The sequence below is a fragment of the Manis javanica genome, chromosome 7 (genome assembly GCF_040802235.1).
Source record: "Manis javanica isolate MJ-LG chromosome 7, MJ_LKY, whole genome shotgun sequence".
NCBI lineage: Eukaryota > Metazoa > Chordata > Mammalia > Pholidota > Manidae > Manis > Manis javanica.
The window spans coordinates 47368080-47390815 of record NC_133162.1 but is presented as its reverse complement, the minus strand read 5'-3'; the positions used below and the strand labels follow the sequence as shown (position 1 = coordinate 47390815).

The 22736-nt window shown below is 36.9% G+C and overlaps 1 protein-coding gene across 4 annotated transcripts in view; it reads left to right on the top strand.

Moving 5' to 3' along the window:
• Positions 1 to 22736, top strand: part of TET1 (tet methylcytosine dioxygenase 1) — a 127804-nt gene that overhangs the window by 31273 nt on the left and 73795 nt on the right. The window contains exons 1-2 of one of the 4 annotated variants that reach the window (XM_073240941.1): positions 8728 to 8940; positions 9481 to 9534. Coding sequence is in view for 2 of the 4 variants with exons in the window: in XM_073240939.1 (XP_073097040.1) it covers positions 9368 to 9370; positions 9481 to 9534 (57 nt within the window). In the remaining 2 variants the exon portion in view is untranslated. The other 3 variants (XM_073240940.1, XM_073240939.1, XM_037002899.2) reach the window with 3 other exon arrangements.

Below are 22736 nucleotides of genomic sequence, written 5' to 3'. Positions count from 1 at the left end.
CCATTCACAGGGGCAGCCCGCTGAAGCACCCCTCCTGCAAGGACAGGCTATCTTTTTCCTTGGTCAACAGTGAACCAGGCCAACTACGCCAACTGTCTTGCCAATGGGTTTCAGCCCTGGGCAAGTTTGCTGTGGATTCAGTGTGACCAAAGAAATTGACTGCAAAACGTTCTTGGGGTAAAAGGGTTGTACACAACTTTATTTCCAAGTAGTAGGTTAGTCACTAAAATCCTGTTCACTCAAAGCAAGTCTGCATTCAGCAAGCCAGTCTCTGCCTCTGGGCCCCTCTGTCTACACAGCCATCCTCTGGGCCTCTCTGCCTGCACAGCTGCCCCACACAGCCATCCTCTGGGCCTCTCTGCACAGTCATCCTGCACAGCCATCCTCTGAGCCTCTCTGCACAGTCATCCTGCACAGCCATCCACTGGGCATCTGTCCTCAGCGCTGCCACCACTCCAGCCTCTGCTCTGCTCTCCTGCTGCCTTGCAGCACTGCCACCGTGTTGCGCCCAAAACACTGGGCAGAGCTCTTAATATAGAGTCAACGGCCATGTATTGCCCACAGGTGTGCAGTGAGCTAGCCAACCAGGGCCAGGTTAGAATCCTGGCCACAGGAACTCTCATTTTATCTGCATCCGCAAAAACCACTAAAATTTTATTTATTATAATGATTAGCAAAGGCAGCCCTAAAAAAATATGAGTATATGTTCATAAAGTCAGAATCTTAATTAAAGTATCCATGAATGCAGTTTGACCTACTCTCAAATGATGTACTTGAAAGAACTGATGTTATGGGCAAGGAAAATACCAATTCCTTATAATAGTTTATAAATATCTAGTAAGAACATCAAGAACTATTTATTTATTTATTTATTTAGGTATCATTAATATACACTTACATGAGCAGCACTGTGGTCACTAGATACCCCCATTATCAAGTCCCCACCACATACCCCATTACAGTCACTGTCCATCAGCGTAGTAAGATACTATAGAATCATTACTTGTCTTCTCTCTGTTATACTGCCTTCCCTGTGCTGTGCCCCCCTACATTATGTGTGCTAATCATAATGCCCCTTCTTCCCTTTATCCCTCCCTTCCCACCCATCCTCCCCAGTCCCTTTCCCTTTGGTAACTGTTAGTACATTCTTGGGTTCTGTGAGTCTGCTGCTGTTTTGTTCCTTCAGTTTTTTCTTTGTTCTTATAATCCACAGAGGAGTGAAATCATTTGGTACTTGTCTTTCTCTGCCTAGCATATTTCACTGAGCATAATACCCTCTAGCTCCATCCATGTTGTTGCAAATGGTAGGATTTGTTTTTTCTTATGGCTAAATAATATTCCATTGTGTATATGTACCACCTCTTCTTTATCCATTAATCTACTGTTGGACACTCAGGTTGCTTTCATTTCTTGGCTACTCTAAATAGTGTTGTGATAAACATAGGGGTGCATATGTCTTTTTCAAACTGGGCTGCTGCATTCTTAGGGTAAATTCCTAGAACTGGAATTCCTGGGTCAAATGGTATTTCTATTTTTAGTTTTTTGAGGAACCTCCACATTTTTTTTCACAATGATTGAATTAATTTACATTCTCACCAGCAGTGTAGGAGGGTTACCCTTTCTCCACATCCTCGCCAACACTTGTTGTTTGTCTTTTGGATGGTGGTGATCCTAACCAGTGTGAGGTGATATCTCATTGTGGTTTAAATTTGCATTTCTCTGATGATTAGCCATGTGGAGCATCTTTTCATGTGCCTATTGGCCATCTAAATTTCCTCTTTGGAGAAGTGTTTGTTCAGATTCTCTGCCCATACTTTAATTGGCTTATTTGCTTTTTGTTTGTTGAGGTGCATGAGCTCTTTATATATTTTGGATGTCAACCCTTTATCGGATATGTCATTTATGAATATATTCTCCCATACTGTAGGATGCCTTTTTGTTCTATTGATGGTGTCCTTTAATGTACAGAAGTTTTTTAGTTTGATATAGTCCCACTTGTTCATTTTTGCTTCTGTTTCCCTTTCCTGTGGAGATATGTTCATGAAGAAGTTGTTCATGTTTATATTCAAGAGAGTTTTTCCTATGTTTTCTTCTAAGAGTTTTATGGTTTCATGACTTACATTCAGGTCTTTGATCCATTTCAAGTTTACTTTTGTGTATGGAGTTAGATAATAATGCAGTTTCATTCTCTTACATGTAGCTGTCCAGTTTTGCCAACACCAGCTGTTGAAGAGGCTGTCATTTCCCCATTGTATATCCATGGCTCCTTTATCATATATTAATTGACCACATATGTTTGGGTTAATATCTGGACTCTCTATTCTGTTCCACTGGTCTATGGGTCTGTTCTTGTGCCTGTACCAAATTGTCTTGATTACTGTGGCTTTATAGTAGAGCTTGAAGTTGGGAAGTGAGATCCTCCCTGCTTTATTCTTCCTTCTCAGGATTGCTTTGGCTATTTGGGGTCTTTTGTGGTTCCATATGAATTTAGAACTATTTCTTTCAGTTGTTGAAGAATGCTGTTGGTATTTTGATTGGGAAGAACCATTTATTTATTTTATTTTTAAACAAGAATTAGTGTGCCCATTGAATAAGTATTTGGTTATCAGTACACTCAGACTTTGGGAAAAAATTTAGATGTTCTATATTATAAATATAACAGACTCAGGGGCAAGTTGTTTGTTTTGTTGGTTGGTTGGTTGGTTTTCCCTGAGAAAACTATAATTCCTCTCTTCTCTTTACCTAAGTTAAGCTTCATGGAAGTGAATTACTAGGTCAAAGATCTCACAGGTGTTTAAGTAGTGCCTCTAATGGAGTTGGTATTCTCTATTCTATTCCTGGAATGAGTGAATGACATTCCCTACTCCAGACATCCGAAGCATCTGTCCAGGACAGAGTTAACCAAGCTGAATGGGTAAGTTATTTCTAGGCAGACATATCTTTCTTCTCCAAAGATTGTGTGAGACTCTAGTAAATGAGTTCAAAAACTAAAGAAGTTAATCCTTCTTGAATAACTGATCCCATCTCAACAAAAACCTCTTATATACACTCATTCTCAAAATAATTGTTTTTCTCTGATTAGTTATACACAGGTGTTTTCTAGTTTAAAAACAAGGGTTTTTGGCTCTAGGATAGAAAAGACCTCTCCTTAGGTCTTTTCTTGGAAAAGTAGTTAATACTTGTGATGATCAACTTAACAAAAACATCACTGTTGGTTTCTAAAGGGACCTGTCATGGAGAATTGAGGGTTGGAACAAAAAAAGCAACATTTCAAACTGGAATGAGAGAATTTAAGGTTGATTACGTCTGCTCATGCACATGCTCAGTGACCAGTTTTGTTATACGCATTGGTAGCATATCTATCTGTATGCGTTCTCCCCACAGCCGCTTCACTGACATTGAAGTGTGATCTTGAGTAGCCACAATGCTCCCAGTGTCCTTGCACAACTTGTTACCTTCATCTAGGGCACATTACTTTCTTCTTTCCCTCAAGATTTCACCAACTCCTACTTACCCATCCATAGGTTTCAGTGGAAATCTCACTGCCTCTGGGAAGTCTTCTCTGTCTTGCATACCTATATGGTTTCATCCTCGTTCTGTACCACATCATGACTGCCTGGCTGTGTCTCCCCTGAGATGGTAGGTTTGGGAGGACAGGCCCAGCACCATGTCTGCACGTTGGAGGTACCCAACATTTATTAAGTTGTTTAAAGAGTTTTGGTTATTAAATGAGGAATTTAAATGTAAGAAAACAAAATTAACAAACTTTAAAGAAGGTATTTTTGGATGTGGGGTATTTTAAGTTTGTTCAATAATTTAAAGCTTGATTTTGCTAAGCTTAGATAACTAGATGTCACTTTCTTAGAAAGATGTGTGTGTGTGTGTGTGTGTGTGTGTGTGTGTGTGTGTGTGTGTGTAAAATGATTTGAGCTTCTAAGTGAAACAGTACTTTTATGATTTTTGCTATTAGACTTGAGACAGATTATCCAAAAACCGAGGGTATAATGTGTGTAGTCAGCTATCTAGCATGAATGGCATAGAGAAGGAGTCCAAAGGTACAGAATTTCTTTAATTAAAAAAAAGGATATTATTGATTATAAAATACACAGGAAAAGCTAGCAATAATAAGAAGCCAACTTCAAAGTATCATTCATAAAAGGGGATTTTTTTTCCTAAATAGAAGCATTTTTTGTGACAAAAACCTGTAGATACTGTTATTGGATTTCTCTGTCCAAGTAGGCTTGTCAGTTTCTTTTTTTTTTTTTTTACTTATTTTTATTAAGGTATGATTGATATACACTCTTATGAAGGTTTCACATGAAAAACAATGTGGTTACTATATTTACCCATATTATCAAGTTCCCACCCATACCCCAATGCAGTCACTGTCCATCAGTGTAGTAAGATGCCACAGATCCACTATGTGCCTTCTCTGTGCTACACTGTTCTCCGTGTGATCCCCCACACCATGTGTACTAAACATAATACCCCTCAATCCCCTTCTCCCTCCCTCCCCACCTGCCCTCCCACACCCCTCCTCTTTGGTAACCAATAGTTCATTCTTGGAGTCTCTGAGTCTGCTGCTATTTTGTTCCTTCAGTTTTGCTTCATTGTTATACTCCACAAATGAGGGAATCATTTAGCATTTATCTTTCTCCGCCTGGCTTATTTCACTGAGCATAATGTCCTCCAGCTCCATCCATGTGGTTGCAAATGGTAGAATCTGTTTCTTTCTTGCTGCCGAATAGTATTCCATTGTGTATATGTACCACATCTTCTTTATCCATTCATCTACTGATGGACACTTAGGTTGCTTCCATATCTTGGCTATTGTAAAAAGTGCTGCAATAAACATAGGGGTGCATATGTCTTTTTGAATCTGTGAAGTTGTATTCTTTGGGTAAATTCCAAGGAGTGGGATTCCCGGGTCAAATGGTATTTCTATTTTTAGTTTTTGGGGAACCTCCATATTGCTTTTCACAATGGTTGAAGTAGCTTACATTCCCACCAGCAGTGTAGGAAGGTTCCCCTTTCTCCGCATCCTCGCCAGCATTTGTTGTTGTCTGTCTTTTGAATGGTGGCGATTCTTACTGGTGTGAGGTGATATCTCATTGTGGTTTTAATTCGCATTTCTCTGATGATAGGCAAGTTAGTACTAAGAATTGTTGAGAAACTGGGAGAGGTGATATTTTGGCACCATTAGTCTTTGGCATTTTCTGCGGTTCACCTCTTTGTCAACAATTCTCACTTAGCAACTGTTGAAGATCACCGCTCACTGGTTCCTGAATTCTTGCTATTGCAGATCAGTTATTTTTACCAGCAGTAAGCAGGACTGCTGGAGGGAATGGGGTAGATGCTAGGCAAACTTGGCCCCTTAGAGGGAAAAAGGGCTACTGTAGATAAGCCTCCGGGAAGGAAGTGGGGAAGGGAAGGCAGGGGAAGGCTGTGTGGGGAGATCTGCACCCCCTACCCAGACGATTATTGCTCGACTCAGTCAGCCAGGGAGATCACCAGCGTTAGACTTTCACGTTCCTATGTCACACAAGAAATAAAACCAAACTAACATTTCTCTCTTAGAATTATGAAAAATATGAGCCATCCTCTTCTTATTCTTATTGATTGGAAGTTTACTGAGATGGTAATTGGAATATCTTTACCCAGATATTGCTGCAAAAGCTATGACTCCCCCAGCAACATGTGAAAAAGAGAAATTTAGGATTTCATGGAATAGGAGAGTGTGCTAATGTTGGAAGGATTTTGTGCTGCAGAGGTGTCAAGCTGAAGGAAGAGTGAGTTAGCTACTCCTGAGATTAATTTAGAAGACCTCTTCTAGGCAGTGTTTGTATGTCTAGTTTCTTGTGGGGGCAGAGTTGTTTATGCTTAGAAAGAAAAGTAGAATTTTGAAATTACCATAAACTTATCTCTGAAGGCACACAATATATTTCTTGAAAAAGCACACCTAATGTAATGCTGATTTAAAATATCAGTGTTCTAGAAACCTGAGTTGCTATTTCTCCATGCTAAAAATGAATCTTGTGGTTTCTTTGTCTCACCAGAATTAAAATCAAACTAACATTAAGGTCTATTTTAGAATTATGAAAAGCCATCCTGGCCCTCTTGACCTCCACTTTCTCAGCTAGTAATGTCTGATTATTCTGTCCATCGAAGCTTGCTGTCACACCTAAGCCCTGAGCTAAGAACTATTCTGTGTTCAGCGAGTCCAGATCTTCATGGTTTAGTATCTGTTGGATATTTGGAGTTAATGTTAACTCTGGTCACTTTCATTAACCCTCATATTTAACTGGGATGAGCTTTCATTTTATTTATTAACTCGTTTTACAGAACACTGCACGCAGATCCTCAGTGTTTGCTTAGGTTGCCAAGCGCACTGTTGTATGGCATTGTGAGAATCCCATGCAGTGAAAAACATCTGTTCATTGGGCTGTAAAAAATGTATTTCCACCAATGTGGATATTCAGAACACTTAACACTCTGAGCCTGATTTTATTTTATTTTACTGAGGCAAACCTATGGATCACCTACGTAATTGACTAGTTTTGAATATGTAATTTTGTCTTTACATATCATGTCCACCTTACTAAATATTGAAAAATCAACCTGGAAAATGTTGATGCTTTAAAAAAAATCATACTTAAATATTCAAGGGAGGAGGCATAATCTGTAAAGGAAATAAAAGGCACTTTAAGAAATGTAGGGCTACCCTTGGGTGCATTGCTGATGGGAGTGGAAAATGGTACAGCCACCATAGGAAATGGTTTGGCAGATGCTCAAAAAATTGAAGAGTTATCATATGATCCAGCAGTTTCACTTTAAGTATATACTCAAAATTGAAAGTGGGGACTCAGATAGATACTTGTACAACCCATACTCACAGCAGTATTATTCACAACAGACAAAAGGTGGAAATAGTCAAATGTATATCAACAGAAGAATGGATAAACAAAATGTGGTTTATAAACACAATGAAATGTTATTCAGCCTTAAAGACATTCTGATACATCTTGGAATCTGGATGAACCTTGAAAACGTGCTAAGTGAAGTAAGCCAGACACAAAAGGACAGATACTATGTGACAGCACTTACATGAGAATAGAGAAATTTATAGACACAGAAAGCAGAGTAGAAGTTGGCAAGGGCTGGGAGAAGCTGAATGAGGAGTTGCTGTTTAATGGGTACATAGTTTCTGTTGGGGATGGTGAAAAGGTTCTGGAAATGGAGGGTGGTGACAGTCTACAACATTATGCACGGACTTGACACAACTAAATCATACACTTAAAAATGGTTTAAGATGGCAAATTTTATGAAAAAGGAATGAGGGTTAAAAGGTCTTGCACTCATTTTCAAATCTTGTAGTATTTGGTCCTGTTTTTCTACCTTTTTCATAGTTGCCTCATTTCACACAGAGAACTTCTTAGCGTGGGCTCTATGCTTTAAGTACTCTGGTAGATGTGGCTAGGTCAGAATCCGCTGGTTTTACTACAAGTAGGCTTGCTTTTTATTACATTTGTTAAAAATTGTGAGGCGGGGGGAGGTAGTTTAAAGTGGAAAAACTATGCATGTTGGACTTCCCATCCAGCACAGAAACGTGCTTTTGTGGCAAACCGAAAGGCTAGGAATCAAAGGTGATGAAATACAGGCCTTCCGGCCCTCACTCTGTTCCCAATTTCTTGTTGTGGGAATCTGTTCTGAATCCAACTGCAAGTGCAAAACCCATCTTTGAGCAGCCAGGGAGGCCCTTCTGCCAATCCCCAAAATGTCCTGCTGAAACTTTGGCCCTGGGAAGTAGGAGCTGAGGCTGTCTTCCCAAGATCTGTGCAGCTGTCAAGGTGACTGTGATGGGACTGTGACCGGCCTCTGCACTGCATTTTGGCAGTGACCTTGAGACCTGCTACCTCACAGCAGATGTTATGGTTCTAGCTCTCTGGCCACTGTTACACGACCTGGGGGCTAAAGAGAGGGAGCTAAACTCTGCTGTTCCCAGGGTCTGGCAAGTTCCAGCTATGGTGCCTGGTTCTCCCAGTGCCTACCTTTCACTGGGCTTGGGGACAGTCCAGGTGCGCGAACGTGGGTAGCTGCTTTTTCCACCTCTGGCTCAGATCCCAATTCCCTGGGAACTCGGTGGCTCTGTCTAATCATCAGCCTGGTGCCCAGACAGGCTCCACGTGGGGACCTGCTTGGCAGCTTTGTGGAGAGATGCTTAATGACAGGTGGTGATCCTGGGAAACAAGGGAGGGTGCCTCTTTTGTCCCAAAGGTAAGTATGAGCTGGCATTTTGGAAGGGAAGCGTTTCCTCGGGAAATGAAGGTCACCACACGCATTCTGAGCAAGAGAGAGAAATCTTTTCTCTACAGCCACTCAGTGTGGCAAGTGTATTTTGAAAACTCCTCCCCCTCTTCTTGTCCCATCCTGTCCTTTTCCTTTTAAGTGGCTTTATTATTATTTTTTAATCCGCCTTTGTCATTGGACGTTTATTGACAGAAATCAAATTGCTGTGTTTCTGGGCAAAGCGCCTGCTGCAAAGAGGTGTGGTTCCCAAGGAATGAGACACGCAGCCCAACAGCTGAGCCTACACTGTCCTCACATAACCTCCCTGCCTTAAATATCGCCAATATTTAGCCTTGCCTTATAAAGTAAAAATGCACAATACCTTCCAGAGTTTCAGCAAGCCCAAATGCCCCCCTCGGCTCAGTTATATCTCCTGTACGTTGGCGGCAGGGCCGCGCACTCCTCCCCCCGGGTAGACCTGCCCGGGGAGCCGCCAAGAGGTTACTAATAAGGGAGACTCTTGCCATCGGATCGATGGCGGAGACCTGGGGGATTTGTGTGCATTGTTTTTGCTGAAGCCTCCTGTGATTTCGGCGCGACCAGATCCTCTGCAGCGAACTCCATGTCGCAGCTTGTGGCTGCCTGTGTCCTGTGGTGAGAGCGGAGCCGCACAGGAGATCCTTTGTCTAGGAAGGCTAGGCAGAGAAGATCACTTTGGAGTTGCTAAGCTCTGCACTGCCATTGGCTGCACTCTTTGTGGGGCTGTTTTTGCAAAAGGCATGCCCAGCACGTCTACAGTGCTGGCAGGCCAGGGCTGCCTTTAAACACCATGATAATAATACCAAAAAGCAGTTTGCAGAACTGTTCCACTGTAGAGGCTTCCTCTGCAGAAGCAAGCAAGATGGCTACCTCGTGGGTTTCGCTGTGAAGAATGCAGAGGCTAATTAAGACAGACTTTAAGGGGAAAAAAGGGTATTTCCCTACTTCATCTTTATGCAAGGCTTTTTTTCAGTGACTTTTGAAGTATACATTTTACATAAGCTCTTTAGGTTGTGCCTAGCAGACATGTGGATGATTTTAAATGGTATAAGTAGTTTTATAGAGAAATAGCCAAAAAATTTTGGGTGGGGGGAGCTTTTTTTTTCCCCTTAAACGGAAGCTCATTTTGCAATTTGATTTTTTTTTTTTTTTTAGGTTATAAAGGAAAACAAGAGGCCCCAGAGGGAAAAGAAGCCCAAAGTTTTAAAGGTAATCAGCTATTGATTAAATCATATTTAATTTTTTCCCATTTCATATAGTTTTTTTCTGTCACATAGAGGTAAATTTGGAGTGCAGTGTTATTAATTCTCCTGGATTTTCAGTAGATAAATGAATTTTCACTCAACTAAAGTATTTTCTCTTTTGATGTGCTGTGTAATGTGCATATTAGCATCCTTTATTTTCCACTCCACACAATCTCCAGAAGGAAAAGTTTATATACAAAGTGTTGTGAATAAAATTTGTTTTTCTTTGTAGCTCCCTTTTTAGCATTTGCATTTGTGGTGTTGCACCAGTGTGTAAACTTAAGCTCTGAAGGAGAAAGACACTATTTGAAGTTGACAGCTATGATCCATTGTGATTTTAATACATCTCCCATTGGATACTGTTTTAAAATGGGTGAATTTTCTTTTCAAAAGAAGAGGTCCTTAGATGTTTTAGTTCAATTTAAAATGTGTAAGCCATTGAGATCTAATAGCCAAACTATAACTGCTTAACTCCAAATTCTCATTATATCATCTGTAACTTAGGCAGTCATAGAGCTGTAGGAATATACATGTTTTCTCTATTTTCAGTTTGCCTAATGAGTATTTAGTGGCAACCTAATTCGGTTATAAGCTAGCAATCTGTGTTACCAGCTTAGTAAGGTATTTAGAAGGGTTAATTTAAAAGCATATGGCATTACTAAAAGTTCAAACTAGCTTCAGTCTAGCAAACAGATGCGTGTATGTTAAAGGTTTTAAGTGGCATATTGCTATTATAAATGTAAGCATCCTGAGCAAGCAACCTTATTAATTCAAGAAGACATATTAAGCAATAAAACTACTGGTCTTTAAAATTATATCGTGTATATATATTTAAAATATTTTAACCCAATCTTAGCTTTTCTTTTGCAAATAAACTTTTAGCACTCAGAGGAACAACATGTTGAACTATGAATGTGGCAAATCTTTATCTCATTTGTTTCCCCAATTGTATACCATGAAAATGTTATTGACATAGAGAACCAAGCCTTGCATTGTTTTCTAATTTGTCTGACCACTTCGAGTTTCTGTTTCCTGTATGTATACGGCATTGCCATGTACACTTTTCATGAATTAACAAGTATTTATCTAATATTTACCACACAGTCATCAGTGTGCAAGGCAACTGTGAAATGAATGAAGTTACTTGGCACAAATTTTCACTGGGCCTGGAGAAATAGAACACAGGTTATTTTCAGGGTAAATTACACCTTGAAATTTCTTCTGTATATTGATCCACCCATCCCCTTTTACTCTCTTCCCCTCCCCCAACCTACAGAAATATTTCATTAAAAGCCCTGCTTTTATAAATGTCTTTTTACACTTTCTGTGTTGGCAATATCTATCTGAGGTGTTGTGTCTTAAAACCTTCTGGTGAGAAATAAGTTTTAGTCATGTTGTTAGAAATGGCTCTCAGATTTGTAGGGGGCATGAATGAAGGCATAGGCTAAAGGATAGACTATGTGGACAAACTAATATAGACTAAGCCTGGTAGCCAATTCATTACACACTTTTGCTAGATAGAATTGGGCTTTGGGAATCCTATTTAATTCTGTTTGTTTTGTTAGTCTGTGGGTGTCTATCACCTGAAATAAATTCCAGAAATAAATATACTGTGTTGATTTTTTGAATCGTGGCAATGGACTATTTTTAAAAATTGCCTGTGGGAGGTTGTGGCTGCCACAGCAAGCAAAATTGAATTATTCCTCACTTTCTTGTGGCTATCACAAGAGTAGGGGAATGCTCTAAAAGGAAAAAAATTAAATTTTTCTGAAGGTGGCATCTTTAAATGTTTTCTTTAATTGTCTGTTGGGCAAAGTATTTTTTGTTCTTCAAGAAGGCTTTGTTTTCTGTTCCACAGTAGAAATGCTAAAATACTTTCAGATTTTAGCTTGATATGTGTAAAATACAGTTAAAGCAAGTGTAGAATATTATATAACCCTGAAGGAGATGTTACATTAAGGAAACTAAGTCCACAATTTGTGAGGGAGGGTAGGGGAAGAGCACAACTTTCATTTAAGATTTTGTGGGTGAGGACTTAACATTCTAGCTGGCTGCTACCCAGGGAATCAATAATGAGAATCTACAAGGTGTACACCCTGGTCTCCTTTCATAATTTGATCTTTGCTTTTGGCATTGTGCCAGAAATCAGTCTGCTTCCTTTGACTTTGGCCTCTTAGATTTTCATGTCTCTTGCACCCCTTGCTGTTTGTCAGGTTGGCTGCTACAGGTATCCTGACTGATTTTATCTTCATCATCCATTGGGAAATAGTTGGGTAAATGAAGAGTCTGATTAAGGAAATTGGGTGTGGAATTAAAGCTTGTCCCATCCTACTCTGAATGTGCTAACTAAATCTGGTAGTGGAGCTGAAATTGCCAATTGCCTGGTGTGTGTCATACCTGTCATTTTTAAGCAATCTGTTATCTATATTGATAACCTGTATTCATTCTGTTCTTATTCAGAATTTAGAACTATGAATAGTGGTCTCAAATCCTGACTAGAGAGAGCATTTTCTTCTAGCTGGAATGACAGTTTCTGTCTAAAGCATTCTAATGGCCAGAATGGGTATCAGATGATAGGGGAGTGGGTCAGCACAACTCCTGGCCCCCCTGGTGGTGGAGGACCAGGTTTCTGCTCAGGCTCTATTGATGATCATTGGAGTTATTTTCATATATGTATGTATGGCAGCTTGTTAGCTGTGCTATAATTGTTTCCTTGACTCTTGAGTAAGGTAAAGGAGTGAAATAATTTGAGGCCTTGATTCATTAAATTAGACTTGTGAATGCTGTGATTTTAGAACTCTAGGTAGAAATATTTGTGTAAATAATCTCCACTATATTCTCTTTGAGAAAATCAATTTTAAGGTACTATCACTTTGTTTAGGTTGTCAGTCATTGTCCCTGGAGGAAATCAGATAGCACAGTCAGGACTATTGAGAGGAATTTAATAAAGGGATTGTTTAAAAGGTGTGGACAGGGTTAAAGAAAAAACTAGGAAGGAATAGCAGAGCATCCCAGGACTAATGATGGCAGAGCTCACCAGTCCTAGGTTTGAAGGGGCGAGGGAGTGGGAACAAGAGCCTAGTTAGAACAGTTGTAGTGAATAGAGGGAGCAAGAGCTTTTGTCTTAGCCTTTGGTGAAGATGTTTCTGTTAAAATAAAGTCATGGGGACCAGGGCAGGTATGGAAATAAATATCCTGCCCTCCAGTTTCCTACTGCTTTCATTGGTTGTGACCCAGTCAGCAGCCATAAGGATAGGGGGCCCAGCCCAGTAATGAAATACACGCTGGTCAGCCTCCTGCAGCGTGTAAGAGGGTGTTGAAGATGGAGTGTGTACTGAGAGAGGGAAATGGAATATGCTCAGCATTCACTAGTGACCACAGGGGCAGGAAGGTGGGTACTATTAAAAAATTGTAACAGAACCATGATTTTATAAGAAGGCAACATTAGTAAGGCTGGGTGAAGTGTATGTTAAGAACTATATACTGTTTCTGCAACTTAGCTGAAAAATCTAAAATCTAAAATCATTTCAAAATAAAGGTGTGGCACCCCTGAAAGAGGACTTCATTTATACATTCTGTAACTAGAATTACAGCCTCTTTCTAGGCTGGTAAAAGACATTTCCTAGCTATTTGTTAATAAAATATCATCGAAGTAGTATATGGGAGAACTGGATGAACAAATATAAAGAGATGTCAGTGGATATTAAACCAGGAAGCTGTCAACAGATGATTTAGAAAAGAAAAAATGAAAACTAAGTGATCTTGTTTGCCTCTGCACTGGCAGCCCTGCTCTTCACTGTTTCCTTCCTTCTTTGATCATGCTGATAAAGGAGAAGAACAAGTTGTGGGGAGGTGGGGGGCACAAGACTATTTCGCTAGGACAGAAGGACAAGACATCGGCACATAGCTATACTTGTGTCTTTTTGAAATGTGTTTTAAAAGGAGAATCAAATCATGAATTATATTCATAGCCTTGATTTAGATGACACAGTGACCATCAAAAATACTTAGTACCATCTTTGCCTGGCACACAGCAAATGCTCAGTAAGAATTTTCCTGAACAACACTTATTAACATTCAATAAATGTTTTTTTAGCACATGGTAAATGCTGGGGCTACTGTGGTGTACAAGACCAAAATTATGTCTGCCCTCAAGGAGATAAAATGTTGCTAAGGAAAGGCAGGCAAAAATGAAGAATGATTAAATTAAACATTGTAGATGCTTTGAAGGAAATTTTTAAAGTGCTGAGATAGAGAAAACACTGCCTTGGGAAATTTACTTGATATCTTTGAGAACTAGTCCCTTCATGTATAAATCATTACATATACTAGGGCTGACTTAAAAATACCAAATTAGATATAATAGAATTACCTTGTTTAATTTTAAAAACCATTAAGCTACAACAAATGGAAGATAACAGAGTTACTAAAGATTTTTCTCTGCACTCTTATCTACAACTTTGTTTCAGTTAGTAAAAACAAAAAATCATTGGTACCGTGACAATTTTCTTAACTCTGGTTATTATGTAATATTTCATGACTTATAACAACATGTTGAAAATTTAAGTGATAGATCAAATATTGAACTTGACCATTGTTCAGGAAAAATCATGCCATTTGATAGACCTTAATAGTCCTAAGCAACAAATCCCACACTTTTGAGTATAATGGGCCAGCAGGGAAAATATTCAGAATGGGTGGTGAGAGTATCCACAAAGGGATACAGCTTTTAAAAAGTCATATAAATTGGAAGAAGATAATCTCAGAATACAAATTCAATAGTTTACTTTTATCATTCGACATATGGTCCTATTTTTCTCATTATGTCATAAGCCAACAAAAACTATCAGATGTGTGCTCATCCATCAGTGTTTATTGACACAATCAAAAGCAAACTTGGGGCTTCTGTTTTGCATACCCAGAAATTGTAATACAGCATTTTGCTCAGAGATGATCCGACTGGTATCAGGGCTGGGTTCTCTACTAAGCCATTTCACACACAGTCAAATCATTCATTTCTCATTCGAGCACATACATTTCCGGTGACTCAAGACCCATGTCCAGTCTGTAATTTCTAGGAAGGATCCCAAACAGAATCAGTGAATAAAAGCCAAGTGGGTGGATGGGCTTGAGGAAAATTTCATTCAGGCTACAAAAAAGTCTGTCGTATTCTCCTAGCTCAGAAAAAGAGCATATGCCTTATGTCTTGAATATGTAGGCTCATCTAATACTGTGTTTGTGTTTTGGTGATGCCAGATTCATACTGTTTTCTGACTGAGGTCCACCTCCTCTACTGTGTAACTCCCCATATACTGACTAGAGTATATTCTTGAGTCAGGTAAAAAGAGCCAAATAAAAACTGTTAAATAAATTTATGTTAAAACCTTGCTAGTGTTTTAATTCATTTTCAAGTTATAATTAATTTAACCCTGGAATACCTTTCAGTGTCTAAAATATTTCATAAAAGTAATGTTAAAGATCTGATGGCAAGATTTACCCACCACAGTGGCCTAGGCAAGAGAATGAAGAAGACAGTATCTTATTTTAACCTGTTCTGATGGTTCATAGTTTTAAATACTGAGTCTTTCTGCACATGACAAATTTTAAGGGAAGAGATGCTACAATTTTATCATTGATGTTTAAAGTTTAGTGCTGTCATTTGAATTTGATTAAATTCATTGTTCTAAGGAACCAGATGTTAAACAATAAATTTATTTTAGGAACTTGGTTATTTTAAATGAATTATTTAAGCATTGTGTTATGTGTGTTTAATTTTAAATATCATATACACATACACACACACACAAGATCATAGGACTGTTCCAGAGTTAAATGTATTAATGCATATAAAGTGCTTAGGAACAGCTTGGCATATAGGAATTTCTCAATTATTAATATTTCTAAAAGTATATGCTATTAAAAATATAAAGTGAATCTTCTAGAAAATGTATTTCCTTAGCAGTGTATTTCCTTAATTGCTATTGCAATTGCTCTTCTTAATGTCTGTTGTAGAAACCCTTTTCTTTCCTTTTAAAAATGTCACTTGAAATATCCAAAATAAGACTTTAAACCTTAAAAATACTAGAGTTCTCTCTTTTCCCTTTTACTTATATCTTTTATAGAGTCAAGGATTCTGTAATAAAGATAGAATATCATCAGTATGAAAAATAATTTCACAGTTGATGGTTGGTTTGATTTCTACAACTCCTTTACAAAGATAAAGGTAGACTGGGATGAACACATCTGAAACAGGATACAAGTTACAGTCATGTTTGCAAATTATGTACCTTAAGCATGATTTCTTCTAGGGTAAGCATCACATAATAAACTTCTCACTAAATTTTTTAAAATTTACCTTAAGAAATCTAAAGGTGCTTCTTTTTAACCTTAGAAAGAAATATTTTCACTTAAATCTTGTATATTCATTCTACTTTAAAAAAAGGGAAGAAGAATTTAATAACTCTGCATTCTAATTCTTAAAATAAATTTAGAGTTATTTTAGACATACTTTCCCTCTGAAAAATATAGGAAAAATATGCCTGAAATTTTCTGAGCATTTACATTTTGATATCATGGGTATTTACAGCTTTTGGTTACTTTTCAGTTTTTATTTTTAACTGTATCTTCTTGTATCAGCAACACCCAAAGGAAGATCTGTGACCTAGAGAAATTTAACTGAGCTCTTTGACTCCATTTGCATTGTCTGTAAAAAAACAATAAATAATCCGCAAGGTTGTTTGGTAGATCATTTTTAATTTACTGAATTTATCCTGTACTTAGTGGGTGTTAAATAAGTGATAGCCATTATTATTATTATTATTATTATTATTATTATTAATATAAAATAAAATCCTTTGTGGATTATTAATGTGTTTAGACTTTGAGTTACTTACATTATTCTTTATTAGATTGTAACTTTAATGCAGCATTCAACTTTGTGTCCTGCAGTGTGTTAACACACCTTGTGCCTACAACTCAATAAATGTTAGCTGAACAAGTGATTGAATTAATACATATCAAGACCTAGCTTTTGTCAGTTAGGTCTGAACTGTAGAAATTACTGTAATGACATGTAGAAGAGAAACTACTTTATCCTTAATTCTGTCATCCAGCCTTGAATAGTCTCTAATGAACTGGTATGGAAATCAGGATACAACTCTACTACATTTATTTTAATTTGATTAATTTTCCTCTAACTTTTACTCGAAAAAACCAGACCTACAGAAGAGTTAAAAGAATAAAACATTAAACGTGTCAATTCTTTTTTGTATAGTGATGGGGAGGGGGTGCGGCTGGACCATGTGACATTTTACCTGTAAATACTTCAGCATGCCTCTTCTAAGAAAAGAATATTCTTCTACTTAACCACAATAGAGTGATAACACTGAAGAAATTTAATATTGATTCAGTCTAATCTAAGATACTGTCCATTTAAAAATCTTTTCAGTTGTCCACTATCCCTAAAAAATACCTTTCTAGCTGTTACCCTCGTGATCTACATCCAATCTTAAATCATGTCTGCATTTGGTTGTTGTGTCTCTTCGGTCTCCTTTTATCTAGTGCTTTCCACTCTTGTATGTGTGTGTGTGTCTTGCCTGACTAGTGATTTTGAATGCTACTTGCCCTTTATTACATTTTTAGAAAATCTTTTGAAGATCAAAAAGTCTAGGTAACTGATAATAAATGTCAGGTTTCAGGTAGATTGAGTCCACATTTAGCTGTGGGGTCTTTGTTGAATACTGTCCAGTGCTTCCTGGACTGGATCCCAAATTCCTAATTGGAGGAGATTAGTAGATTGAGGGCAGGGGAAATGTAGTTGGGTAAACTCAAGAGATTAAATTGATCTGTTGCATCTACACCAATTGGTAGCGGGGAATGGAAGAGAAAGGGGTACCAAATTTATTGGCTCACTGAAATAAAGGAATAAAAAAAATGAAGTAGTGGTATTTATAACGCTATGGGAAAGTACTTAAAAAGGTATTATTGGCTTAATGAAAGGGTTTTGATGACCCTTATAAAAATCGGAAGGTTATTTACTTATTAAAAGCTATTTCAAAGTGTTAGTTTTGTCACTCCACCCATGAAATCTAGTTTGTGCCCACACTTAATGGACAGTGTAAAATAGCACTGCAGGTTAGAATATTTCATTAGAAATTTAATCCAGCTGTCCAGGGTTTATTTAAAGCCAATGATATTTGATCACTTTCCTAGACCAAGTTAGGACCATCAGAAAGTTGAGTTACCTGGACCACATTTCCTAAATTACTATGCATTATGACACACAATACAGCTATAAAAGACCTTAAAGGCTAATTTGTACTCTGTGTAATTTCTAGTGAAAAACTGCTTGTGAAGATTGATTTGTGTGCTGCCCATGGTCAGAAAAAAAGACAATGTAAACAATGTGTTTTCCTATTCTGACTTTTTAGTCAGAAAACTGTAAGAGTAGTAACAGAGTATTCCCATATATCCCCCACCCAGTTTACCCAATTGGTAACATTTTATTTTGTTTGCTTTCTCTCTCTCCATGTATTTTCCCCTGAATTCTTTGAGGATAAGTTTTAGACATGATGTCTCTTTACCCCTAAACACTAAAGTATGTTTTTTATGAACAAGGACCTCTTCTTATGTAACTGTAGTACAGCAATCAAAATCAGTAAATGAACATTGGCTTAATGGTAGGTATTATTATCTAATCTACTGATTATATTTCACCACTTGTCTTTAATAACGTATATCAAAAGATAACCTCAGGTTATGCACTGCATTCAGTCTGTCTCTTTGATTTTGTTAATCTGATGTTTTCAAAGAGTATGGGTCAGTTATTTTTGTAGAATGTCCCTTAAGGTTTGGCTTTATTCAGTGTTAGTTCATGGTTAGATTCAGGGATGCGCTTTTAACAAGAATGCCACAAAAGTGAGTTTGTGTTTTTCTCAGTGAATCATATCTGGAGGCACATGATGTCAATTTCTTCCATTATTTTGATCTTAACATTGACCACTGACACTTGGTTAAGTTGGCATCTTCCAGGATTGCCAGTACCAATTTATACTCTTTTTCCTTTTGCAATTAAGTATCTTTTACAGAGATACTTCAAGACTATGTATTCTGTTAGTTCTTCCTGGTTTTTAGCTTCCCTTCATGATTCTTTTATGAATGAAATATTACTATCATGGATTCCATTTTAACCTAAACATCTTATTTTGTAATTCTTAATGCACCTTGACTATCTTTTGGGCATAGAAATGGCACATGTCTGAAGCTTTAAAGATTAAATAAATAAAATATTTAAGTAATAAGAAAAAATGCCTCTGGTTCTATTTAATGTCCCATTACACAGTTTAGCCAAATGGTTAGTTTTGGTTGAGAAAGTTGGACTCGGGGTACTACATGGTAAAACGTGGATATAGTATCTGGGATGTTGAAAAAAAAGCAGATACTAGTAGGATGAAGCTAACTAGTCGTAGAATTCCAAGGGAATATGACATAGACTTCATTCTTTCTTTATCTTGTCCTTTTCTGGTCTTATCTTCCACACAACCTGCTCTTACCAAGAACTTAATACAAAAGAAAGAAGCCCAACTCAGAGACACTCTGTGGAAGCAAAGTAAAATAAAATAACCAATCAACCAGTGACAGCCTACTCCCTCAATCTAGGACCAAGTAGCTCTGAAGAAAAGAAAAAAAGATTTGTTTCTGAGCCAAATAGGAAACAAAATACATTAAACATCCTTTGGGATGCACGCAAGAAACAAAACTCACAAAGTTACCTCTGGATGAAGTTTATAACTTACAAGCAGCAAAAGTATACTACTACACTACCTACAGTTAGTGATCCAAGGGAATAAACCAAGTGTGGTCAAAGTTTTGTTATGGAAGAAAATGCAGACATCAGTATGATTTAAAAGGAAATCCAATGAACTCACATAAAAATAGTTTTAAATTGCAAAAGAAAAAAAGAAGAACAATCTTGAAAGAAACTGAAACAGAAAAGAAATGTATGAAGGAAAGATAAAAGTCACCTGTATACTCATTGTCCCTCCCATCTTTCAACCTCCTTACTCTTGACACCTGAAAGCTAATCTTAATAGTTTTGTGGGTATTCTTCCAGATGTAGTTTTTATACATACAGGTTTATTTATAGTTACATATGTCACATATATATACATATGTATCAGCTCATTCTTTACCAATAGCAGCATTATTTTTTGAAATGTATATAGTGAAATACTCAGATCTTAAATATGTTCCCTAGCCAGTTTTGGTGAATGCATAGAAAGACACCAATCACTTCTATCACCCAGCAAGCCCCCTGGGTCTTTTCCTAAGTCAGTCTTCTCCCCCTCTAAGCAACTACTAATCTGATTTCTATCAATAGGCTAGTTTTGCCTTTTCTGTAAAGAAATTCCTATTATATGTGCAATAATATAATACAGAATATACTTTTTTTTTTTGCATCTGGCTTCTTTAACTCAACACTAAATGGGTGGATGGATAGATAACATTCTTAGATATTTTGCAAAACTATATTGAGATATAACCCATAACCTACGTAATTCACTCATTTGAAGTTTACAGTTCAGTGACTTTTAATGTATTTACAGTTGTACATGGATCACCATAATCAATTGTAGAACATTTCATTACCTAAAAATGTAACGCTTTTCCCTTAGCTGTCACTCCCAACCCCTCCATCCACTGCAGCCCTAGGCAGCCAATAATTTCAATCTCTATGGATATGCCTATTCTAGACATCTCATATAAATATAATCATACCATACATGTACATGTATAGTTGCTTTCATTTGGCATAGTGTTTGCAAGATTCATCCATTGTTCTGGCATGTATTAGTACTTAATTCGTTCCTTCCTGAGTAATTTTCTGTTGTATGTATATCTAACACATTTTATTTATAAGGGCATCATTTCTTGGCCACTTGGGTTGTTTTCCACTTTATGACTATTATGAATAATACTGCTTTGGTCATGTATAATCATGTTTTTGTGTAGACATGTTTTCATGTCTCTTGGGTACATAACCAGGAGTGGAACTGCTGGGCTATATGTTAACTTCATGTTTAACTTCTATAGGAAACGGCTAACTTTTCTAAAGTAGTGGTGCCATTTTACATTCTCACTAACAATGTATGAGAGACCCAGTTTCTGTTTTTCTGGTCAACACTTGTTATTGTCCATCTTTTTTGTTGTAACCACTCCTAGTGAGTGGGTGAAGTGTGTCTCAGTTAATGACAGTAAGCATCTCTTTATGTGCCTATTGGCCATTTCTGTGTCTTCTTTGGTGAATCATTGTTCCTTTTCTAATTGTGTTATCAATACAAGTATTATTGATGTGTAATGATACTTTACATATTCTGCATACAAGTCTCTTGTCAGTTGTATGATTTGCAAATATTTTCTTCCATACTGTGAATTATCCTATCACTTTCTTGATGTGATGTGTCCTGTGAAGCTCAAAGTTCTAAATTTTGATGATGTTCAGTTTATCTATTTTTTTCTTTGATTGTTTAACTTTTGGTATCATATCTAAGAAACCATTGCCTAATCCAAGTTTACAAAGATTTACACCTGTATTTTCTTTGAAGAGATTTATTGTTTAGCCTTTACTCTAAGGTCTTTGATCCATTTTAAGTTAATTTTTATACATGGTGTGAGGTAGGGTCCAACCTCATTCTTTTGCATGTGTATATCTAGTTTCCCCAACGCCATTTATTGAAAAGACTATTTTTCCCTCTTTGAATTGTTGTGGAGCTCATCACATTTTTTAGTTTCACTTAGGTTGTTGTGTATATCAGTATTTGTTCCTTTTTATTGCTGAGTAATATTTCATTATAAGACTGCCACACTTTGTTTTTTCAGTCTTTCATTGACGGACATGTTTTCATTTCTCTTGGATAAATAGGAGTTGAATTGCTGAGTCATATAGGGTAGGTATATGTTCAATATTTTAAGAACCAGCTAAACAATTTTCTAAAGTGGATGTACCATTTTAAAGTGAATATACTGTTATTATGAGAATTTCAGTTGCTCCACATCTTCTCCAACATTTAATTTGGCAATTTTTTTATGTAGTTATTCAAAAATTAGATACGTTATGGTTGTTACCCATCATATGGCAGTATAATAACTGCTTTAATTTATTTTTGAATAATATTCTATATATTAACTAGAAAGAGTAACAATATTAAATTACAATAACATTTTTGAAAAAACAATGTTGTCCAGGACAATTAATTGGATTGTAGTATTTCATCATTATAATTATTATGAAAGGAAATACACTTGACTGAACACAGACTTTAAAATATATAATTTATGCACCTGTCATATAATATTAAGCATGAAATAATAGTATGGAAGAAGAATAGTGAGGTGAAATGGGTTTTTTAAATTATTCTAAGGGTTGGTGGTAAATTTGGGTAATTGTATAGAGGAAAGAATCTAGTTTTGCCATTTTTCTTTAATCTTTGGATGAAATGATAATTAGAACATAGACAAGAGGAATTTAAGTTCAGGACATTTAATGATAGTCCATAAAAGCTCATGCTTAGTCTGCAAAGAGTTCAAATTTATAATTAAGATAGATGACATCCCATAATATCTATAGTACTTGGAAATAAGAGCACCTAAATACCATCAGTGATGTTTATGATGTCAGAATGAAAGGTGTCTGAAAGTTTAAAATAAAGGGAAACACTAAATGGTCAACTTTACAAAAGAGGAAATATAAATGTTCAAGAAATAATTTTTAAACGGTCAGCCTCTATAACAACCTGAAAAACCTACATTAAAATTCCACTGTTTGGGGAATTTTTTGTAATATGAATTTGGAGAGATGAAAGAACAAGGTCGGTAAGTATGGGAAATTTGAATTATGGCATGGTCTTGGTGCTCTGTCTTTCTGGGGAGAAGTTTGGATGGAGTCTTGAAAGTATGCATGTCTACTTCAGTCTTAAGAAAGGAACGAAGATTTAACAATGTATTTTTTAAGTGAAAAAATAGATTGCAAAACTGCATATGGTATAGACATCATTTTGTTTGTTTTGTTTTTGCTGTTTTGTTTTTTCTACAAAGAGAATGTAATAAAATCAAATGTCTAAAATAAAAAATACAAATCCTAACATGGTTAAAGGGCAGAATGATCAACCG